Source organism: Spermophilus citellus, assembly GCF_964194105.1.
Source record: "Spermophilus citellus genome assembly, chromosome: 3".
NCBI classification, from domain to species: Eukaryota; Metazoa; Chordata; class Mammalia; order Rodentia; family Sciuridae; genus Spermophilus; species Spermophilus citellus.
In genome coordinates, this window is record NC_138184.1 from 25,792,559 (window position 1) to 25,801,913 (window position 9,355).

A 9,355-nucleotide genomic window follows, 5' to 3' on the forward strand; every position below is an offset into this window, starting at 1 on the left:
GCAATCCCACCCAAAGCCCATGTTTCGCTCTTAGTACTGTACATTCTAAGTTTGCACAGATTTATAATGCATGTATAGTATAGGTGGAAGCTTTTTATACAGTACTAAGCATTCTAATTTTTTTAAAACCATATATATTGATTACTTTGATAAAAATAAGGAAAAATAGGATGAATGGAAGATGTGGAAGTTTTTAAACTTTCTTGCTTGCTCCATTAGCCCACATTTTCCTAAGATGGGAATACCATTAAACCAACTTTCCCTCTGGCGGTCTCCTCTAACCAAAGTTGAGGATGAGACAAGTGAAGAATGCCCATTTCCCCATGAGGCAGGCAAACTGAGGATTCTGAGGTTTGGCCCAATTACTGTAATAATCAGGAACAGAGAAACCACACTGTGCATATTAAACAGAAAGGCTTTTGGGTCCGGGTTGTGGCTCAGTGGTAGAGCGCTGGCCTAGCATGCGTGAGGCACTGGGTTTGATCCCTGGGACCATATAAAAAAAATAAAATAAAGGTATTGTGTCCATCTACAACTAAAAAAAAATTTAAAAAAAGAAAGGCTTTTAGGGGATTATGAACTGAGGGAGAACAGGTCGGGGAAGCCATCATTGACAGTGTTAGCTGGGGGCACTGAGGCAGGCAGCTTCTCTAGGACTTATCTGGAATCTACTTCAAAACTGACTTCACTGAATCATCTGCTGGGTGCTCCGCTTGAGAGTAACGGCCTCTCAGGGCCTCCCTCACCAGTGATCTATCCTGAAACGGCAGGAGAGGTGCATTCCGGGCTACATTGGAGGGAGACTGTGGCAGAGAGTGGCAGCAGGGTCAAGTTGACACAATCCAGCCCAGTTCCCAAGGACTTTGGTGATGGCCTATTTGAAATCTCAAAAGATAAGGGCAAATGTCATGTGATAAGGGATGTGCCTCTCTCTTCTGAGACTGTTCTCTCCACAGTCCTCCCCCACTGGACCTGTGGACAATGCTGTACTGGCTTTGTGACCATCTTCCTCCTTCTGAGAAGGGTGGACTTCCTACACTGACGCCATGGCTCCTGAGCCTGGCTCTGCCCAGGATTGGTTGTTGCATTCTCCAAAAGATAACAGACAAGTCCCCAGCAAGGACAGGAGAGAAAGCACAAGATGTTCTTCAGGGTTCTGATTCTTGTCCCTCTGTCTGGACAATGTATGCATGTCTTCCACCCTGTGATATTTGTATTAGTGGACAGAGAAAAGCTGCCTTGTTCTTCAGATAAGAAAAGTTTGGAGGTGGAGGATATCCTCAAGTTAGAAGTTTTTGGGTCACCATGCCCCACCCTGAGAAGCAGGGAGGGACCTGATGACACCCATGAAGCTGAATTATATGGTCTCTTTTTCCTACCACTTTTATAAAAGACAGACAGAAGAAGGCTGAGAAACCAGAACAGATCATCTCTTGGTCTAATTGCCTTCTAAAAAAAAAAATAATTAGAGATGATCTGTTCTTTAACTTATTATCTTGGGTGAAAAATAAAATGAATGAGCTGGGCACGGTGGTGCAGGCCTGTAATTCTAGCAATTCAGGAGGCTGAGGCAGGAGGATCCCAAGTTCAAAGCCAGCCTCAGCAATTTAGTGAGGCCCTAAGCACCTTAGTGAGACCCTGTCTCAAAATAAACAATAAAAGGGGCTGGGGATGTAGCTCAGTGATTAAGCACCTCCATGTGTTCAATACCCCAGCACCAAAATAAAATGATAATTAAAAAATAAAATGAAATTCTCCCGATATTCGTCTTCTGCTCTCAATCTTTCATTTCACTTTCATTTAAAACAACAACAAAACACAAATAGCTAACTATTTGATCTCCCCTGACCTTTAGCAAAAGAAAAGAAAAATCCTACTCCAAACAGGACAATATCTGACTCCCAGGGATTAGGGGACATGGAGCAACCAATTAAGCCTCCTAGGAATCTGCTACCAATAATCTCTGCTGAAATCCACATTGTTTGATGCTGGAAGTGACACCAGTGAGGGTAGGGTCCTAGGAGCTACCCTCTATTGCGGTGGAGTGAGAAACAGGGAGAGAGATGGAATAGGAGCCTGAGAGTTCACAGTCCAATTAGACCTGAACCTCAGAGGCAGCAACCCTGACCAAGGATCCAGCTCCAAGCTCACATCCTAAGGGAAGTCATAAAAGCCCCTGGGATACTATGCCAGGTCAACAATCTACCCTCCTCCTCCTGATAGAAAGAGGAGATGGACTAACACAGAAGACACACTCGAGTTCAAATCCAGGGTTTCCCCTTTTCTGATCTATGGGACTTTATTGGAGTTATTTGAACTTCCAAGTTTAATTCCTGCACCTGAAAAATGGAGAGAAAACCTACCCCACAGCTTGTTGGAAGGATTCAGTGGAAAACCTAGGCCAGCATTTGGAGGGTGTGCCCTGTTGATAAAGGACAGTGTCCCAGTTCTGGTGATGCTGTGAATGCTGGAGTGTTTCGAGGTAATGAAACACAAAAACTGCAGCTGGCTCTCCGAACGTTCAGAAAACGAGTGTGGGCAATGGTGCAAATACAGTCACACATCTGATCTGGGGAAACAAGGGCAGGCATAAGAGAACTCAATACACACCTGGGGGCAACTGGAGGGCCTCGAGGACATGCACTTTGGCCTGGTTCATGGCCCGCTCTGTTTCAGCCAGGGCCCGTGCTTGGGCCTGAATGATATGTCTCTCCAACATTTTGACTTCATCCAGTCGCTGCTTATAGAGCTCCCGAATCTGCCAAGGGGATGATTAAATGCACAGAAATATGGTGAGGTCACAGCTTTACTCTGCCACACCCCCACATCAGGGTTTCCATTGAAGCACAAAAAAGCCAGAGAGCTATTGCAATCATCTGGTCCCACTGACCAGCTGTAAAAACTGAGACCCATAGAGGAAATGACTTAAAGTTTTCATAGTAAGTCAGTAGAGTCAACCTTGGAAGCCCTTGTCTCCTGGTTTCATGGTAAAGAGAGCTGCCTCTCGTACTGTGAAATCCAAACCCAAGTGATTTAGTCAGCTTTTTCACTGCTGTGACTAAAAGACCTGACCAGCACAATTGTAGAGGAGGAAAAGTTTGTTGGGGGGGCTCACGGTTTCAGAGGTCTCAATCCATGCACAGCAGACTCCATTCCTCAGGTCTCAGGGTGAGGCAGAACCTTACAGTGGAAGAGTGTGGCAGAGGGAAGCAGCTCACTTGATGATCAGGAAGCAGAGAGAGAGAGTCTCCACTCTCCAGGTACAAAATATATACCCCATAGCCACGCCCCCAATGGGCCGCTTCCTGCAGCCACACTCCACCTGCCTCCAGTTACCACTCAGTGAATCCCATGAGGTATTAATTCACTGATTAAGTTAAGGCTATACCCCCCAACCATTTATCTTCCAAATTTTCTTACATTGTCTCACATATGAACTTTTGGGGGACAACTCACCCAAACCATAACAAGAAGTTAGCACACTCCCTGTTGGGCCACCCAGAGCTCTGTTCCGGGAAGGTCTTGCTCCCTACCTCTAAGGAACGGCCTCCAGCTGTCAGCCCTGTCAGAGCCTACCTAAACTGCTGGAAGGGGCTGGCCTGAGAGTATGTCCTTTTTGTGGAATTCACATCCAGTGACTGAGAGGCAGGAGTATAGATACAGGCTTGGTCATTTTGACCCAAAATGAAAAACTGAGACAGGCTATACTCTCTTCAATGGAACCTCCATTTGCCACGGCTTACCGGGCCCCCATCAAAATTCAGCTGCTTCCCTGGCTCAATGCTGCTTTCTCTCTCTTCCCTTTGCAGGTGTTGATTGCTAGTAAACACCTTGTACCCAAACGTTGTCACAGTATCTGTACCCAGAAATCCAACCTGGATACCCAGCACACATCTCAAGACTACAGATTGACTGGTCAGCCAACCAAGCCTCTGACCTATATTTTCAAGTTCAGGATCAAAGCAAGAAGCAAAGAGCTCACTGGTGCACGTAATGTTAAAGACAGTTTATGCCAGGGTGACGCTGATCCTTATTATATTCCTAGAACTGACAGGGCCTCAAACATGTTTACTTAGGTATTTTTAGTGAAGATTTATTGTGAATTTACAATGTATACTTGAGGAGAGAAATACATCAGATATGGTTTCTGCTCTTAAGGAGTTTAAGATTTAGCAGGAGGAGCCAGGGAAAGTTATAAATGAGTGGAACAGACTCTTAAAAGTGTAAAAATAGCATAGACGTGAGGATAAAATAAAGCTAGGAGGGGGTAGCTAAATGTTATTGAGATCAGGTGGGAGCTGGGGTTGTGGCTCAGCGGTAGAGTGCTCACCTAGCACGTGCTCGAGGCCCTGGGCTCAATCCTCAGCACCACATAAAAATAAATAAATAAAATAAAGATATTGTGTCCAACTAAAAAAAAATTATATAAAAAAAGAGAGAGATCAGGTGACCTCCTTGAAAAAGACGGTGGCCAGGGCAGTTCCATACACATGCGTTATGTTTTATTATTGTGTCATGTACTTTATTATTTGGTTCTGCTGATAACAACTAACCCTAGTTCTTACATGTAGGAATACCCAAATAATAACAACTATCACTTATTGAGCATCTACCATGTTGTAAACAATGTTATAAAGCCTTTACTAAATTGATTTCAATCCTATTGAGGTATTATTACCCCCATTTGATAGATAAGGAAAAAAAACTTATAGAAGGATTGCCCAAGGTAATACAGGTGGTATGTTGTGGAACAAGGATTTGAACCTAGGGTGCAAAGTTCCAGGGCATTTGCTCTCAATCATTAGACCTCACAAATCTTCTTGTAGGCAGACTTGGAAAAGACCAGAAGCCAGTGAGACTGTCTGGGGAGACCTCAGTTCAAGAGAGATACTCCATATTAGATGGTGACTATTGATTCCTTCAGAGAGAATGAATTCAAGTGCTGCACAGCCAGCATGTTTACTGTTATTTTTAGTGGATATTTATTGTGAATTTACAATGTACACTTGAGGAGAGAAATACATCAGATATGGTTTCTGCTCTTAAGGAGTTTAAGATTTAGCAGGAGGGGCCAGGGAAAGATATAAATGAGTGGAACAGACTCTGTCAAAATAGCACAGACATGAGAATAAAATAAAGCTAAGAGGGGGTAGCTAAATGTTATTGAGATCGGGTGGGAGCTGGGGTTGTGGCTCAGCAGTACAGTGCTTGCCTAGCAGTGCTAATTACAGATACTAATTACAAAGTTTCTTTTGTACCTACAAAATGAATTCTTGGGCATTGCAAAAGTTCTGAAAATGTAGACTTCTGCAAAGAAAAATCTAAATGCTCCCCCAGGAGTTCTGTTTACATTTTTATGTAAAACTTTTCATCTTCTTTTCCATGCAAATGTGTAGGATTCTAAATTAATCCTAACCTTTTCCAATGACTTTTGTGCTAATAAATGGCAGGTAGCTGTCTATGAATATAATATAGGTTTAACTCATGGTTTTTAACAACTTCATAATATTGCATAGTGCAGTAAGTATACCATAATTTATAAAGTCAAACTAACTTTGCATGCATTGATTTTCTATAGGACCACTCTTTAAACTTTTTTGCATTTGGCAATGTTGGAAATATGTATCACTTTTGTATTAAAAAAATGTAAAGCCTTTTTTTCTTTAAATTGGGATTGCTCTGCCAGTTCAGATGCTGGCTAATCATAGAAGGGATGTTAAAATGTACAACCTAATGAACTGGGTGACTGGTTGTGGGGTTTATGGGTTAACAATGCTCCACATCTTCTGGCTCGTGTGAATGACAGGGATGTGAGTCAGATGTTCAAGATCAAGGTTTGGTCTAGGATGGCTAAAATCAGGAAAGTGAGTGAGATGGTCCAGGAAGAACAAGGCAGTGGGTTCTCATCCAGGGAGTCCTACCTGGATTTCAGGAAGCCTGTGTAACTCATGGAGGGTTGAGGCTAACATCTCACATACTATACAGATACTCGTGTTGTTAATGTCTATCTGCCCCAGTTAGATGGAAGGCTATAGAGGACAGGGTGTGTGTGTGTGTAGGTGTCCATGCACCCATGTTTTCCTTATTGCTGAATCCTCACTGCCTAGAACAGAGCATGGCACATAGTAGACACTCAATAAATATGTTAAATAAATGAATGAATAAAGCCAGGAGCAGGGGTGCATATCACTTAAAGGGGGTAAAGGACAGAATGGAGTAGAGGAAAATCTGAGAAGCAGTAGGTACACCTGGTAAGGAGGTAGGCTTGGGAGGGGGCAGTTTGCCCACAGTTGAAGGGAGTTGTTATTAGAGGACATGTAAGCACAAAGTACCCAACTTGGCTGGTTTCCCTCTTGTACAGATGAACAAATAAGAGTTGCTGTTCCAGAGACTGAGTATGCTTCTGAAAGTGTGGGCATGAATGTCTCAGTCAAGATAGTGGTTGGTGATATAAAGGCACCTCAAAGGATAGTGACTTGACTTTATCACCTCTAGGGAACAACTATTTGGCTGACTGCCAGAGTCATTTAATTTATATATGCAATATATAATGTAAGGATGTGTGCAGAGAAATATAAATAGGCGCTACAGATCTATGCCATTTATGTGTAGTGTGTGTGCATTTGTATATGTGTGTGTTTATGCAGCGTCCTTCTTCCAGAATGTCCTCTGCAGCATGGATTTGGTCTGTTTTTCCCCAGCTGCATCTCCAGGGCCTGGCACAGCGCCTGGCACGTGGCCAGGTTCTGGCACAAGTCCAGCGCTGAGTCCTGCGGTCCCGTCCCGGGTCCCCGGCACCGTCCGCAGATGCGATGGCACCGCGTGGGGCGCCAGGGCCACGTTACCTGCTGCAACTGGTCCACGAACTGCTCGTGGCGCGCATTATCGCTGCCGCGAGCCTTGATCAAGCTGGCGCTCGCTTCCTCGCCGATCACCTCGGCAGAGTACAAGTTGCGGAAGACGCTGGTGAGCAAGTGCGAGATGTCCTGGGTGCGCAGCGAGGAGGGGCGCAGACGCAGCAGCTGCGGCTCGGGTGGCGGCGGGAGCGCCCGCGACCACCCGCGACTGGGCCGGGTCGCGAAGCCGAACTGGAAGCTTTCCACGTAGGCACGGGAGGACGACAAGGGGGACTTTGGGGGGCTTCTGGACATGGCCAGTCGTGAGTCTGGCGTCCATGTTTGCCTCTCGTGCTCGTAGGTCCCAGACTCTAAGGAGCTCAGCTCCGCCGTCGGCCCCTTGGTCTCCATGGCAACTGAGACGCTAACTCCTTGCCCCACTTCTACTTCCGGCCCCGCCTCTTCCGCCTTGCTTCCGCCTTGGCGAGAGTCTTCGGCTTCGTCCTCGCAAACCCTTTCATCTTCAGCACCGTCCCTCCTAACGCTGAATTTCCTGTGAGGAAAGGGTTAATTGACAGAACCAGCCTAATCTGGTTGCAAAATCTTACTCCTGACTACCTGCTTTCATCCATCCATTCTTTAATTTGCTCAGCAATTGTTCACAATCTACTTATGGTTGATTGTGTCAAACTTCTGTTTCAGGTCCAGGCTGGGAACTGAACATACCAAAGGAAGTTAGAGCACACCAAAGGAACATACCAAAGGAAGTTGCATCTGCCCCTGGGGGATCGCACCGTCGTGTGTGTGTGTGTGTGTGTGTGTGTGTGTGTGTGTGTAGGTGGTGAGTGGAGAGAGAACAGTATAACAACTGCAGGTTAGTGACTTCAGGGCACCTTGGAGGTGTGTGATGTTTGTCTAGAACCATAGTCTGTAGGGTGAGCCGTGGCTTCTTGGAAGAAGTGAAGACCAGGCAGAGATTTAAAAGGGAGAGTAGACTCATCATCATTAGTCAACAGGGGAGTGGAGATTAAAACCACAATGTGTTATCACTGCGAATTTAGTAGAATGGCAAAAAAGAAAGAAAGAAAGAAAGACATTCTTGAATAAAGAGACTAAACAAGTGCTAGTGAATATGGGGAGCAACCAGAATTCTCATATACTGTGAATGAGGATACAAACTGGTTCAGCAACTCTGGAGAACAGTTTGGTAGTTTCCTACACAGTTACACATACAGCAGTCACACTGGAGGTATTTTCTCCAAGTGAAATGAAAACTATGTGCATACAAAAGCTTGAACATAAAAGTTCATGGCAGTTTTATTCATCACCACTCAAACTGGGGAAAAAAAAACCTTCCAATGCTCCGTAGACTTATGAATGGATAAACTGTAGTATGTTTATACCAAGGAATAGTGCTCAAAATAGAAAGGAAGCAGACTATTAATATACCCAACAGCATAGATGAATCTATGTTGGGTATATCTAGGCTACCTATGGAATGGTTCCATTTATAGAACATTCCAGAAAATGCATAACAAAAAATAGACCATTGGTTATCAGGAGCTGCAGAATGGGGACTAGGGTTGACTTCAGAGGGAATTTCTTGGAGTGGTGGAATTGTCCTGTAACTTGATTGTGGTTATACAACTGTATGGATTATCAAACCTTACAGGATTGTACACTGTAAAGGATGGATTTTACTGTATGTAAATTATACCTCAGTTTTTTAATTAAAAAAAGAATGTGTAGGAAAAGCCAATGGAGAAGGAAAAAAAGGGGTGGGTATGCCATGTCCAGTGGTCTAGGTGTGCAAAAGCTAGGAGAGAGCACAGGCTGGGAGAGAAAGCTACTACAAGTGGGAGGAAATGCAAGAAATGTAGATGTGGAATCAAGAGTTTGAGAGTGAAGGATGAGACTGATAGGAAAGGGCCAGGTCATAAATGGGTTTGAACACCACAATAGGAAATTGGAACTTTATACTCAGGACAGTGGGAAAGCCATCAAGGGTTTTAAGCCGGAGCATGTCATAGTCAGCTCTTGTTTTATGAAGGTCACTCTGATTGCTGTGAGAATAGATAGCAGGAGGCAACAGGGAGATCAATTAGGAAACTATTGAAGAAGTTAGAAAAGAGATAAAGGAGCTTAGATGAGGGTGAGGGGAAGGGATTGGAGATAGATCTAAACAGTAGAATTGACAGGACTTGCAGGTGGATGATGGGATGTGAGAAAAAGGAACAAAGAATCACTCCCGAATGTCTTCTGTGTTTAGTTGGATGGGTGATTCTGCCATCCACTGACATGGGGAAGAGGACTGTCCTTGTTTAGGGCGACAGCTTGAGACCACATTGTCCGTTGTCATTGGCACAGCTTGGCTCTGCTCACAAGTGGTATAATAAACACTTTTTACTCTGGTGAGAGTACTTGCCTTACAACCCAAAACCCACTTCCTGAGATGAGTCCCAAGATGTTGCCATCAGACCTGGGCCACTTCCGCCTCTCTCGGTTGAGCTTGGCTACCT

At 44.6% G+C, this 9,355-nt stretch overlaps 1 protein-coding gene and 1 long non-coding RNA gene across 3 annotated transcripts in view; one reads left to right on the forward strand and one right to left on the reverse strand.

Moving 5' to 3' along the window:
• The window catches only part of DLEC1 (DLEC1 cilia and flagella associated protein), a gene marked incomplete at its 5' end in the record, with an annotated part of 49,121 nt that extends 41,874 nt beyond the window's left edge, over nucleotides 1–7,247 (reverse strand). The window contains 2 exon segments of the mRNA XM_081285308.1: nucleotides 2,611–2,758; nucleotides 6,846–7,247. Coding sequence (XP_081141434.1) covers nucleotides 2,611–2,758; nucleotides 6,846–7,247 — 550 coding nt within the window.
• Nucleotides 6,888–9,355, forward strand: LOC308644328. Of its 2 annotated transcripts, none has more exons than XR_014020964.1 (3): nucleotides 6,888–6,966; nucleotides 7,198–7,319; nucleotides 7,539–9,355. It is a non-coding gene; the product is annotated as an uncharacterized lncRNA (long non-coding RNA). The 2 variants fall into 2 exon arrangements; XR_014020965.1 differs by lacking the exon at nucleotides 6,888–6,966 and adding an exon at nucleotides 7,009–7,103.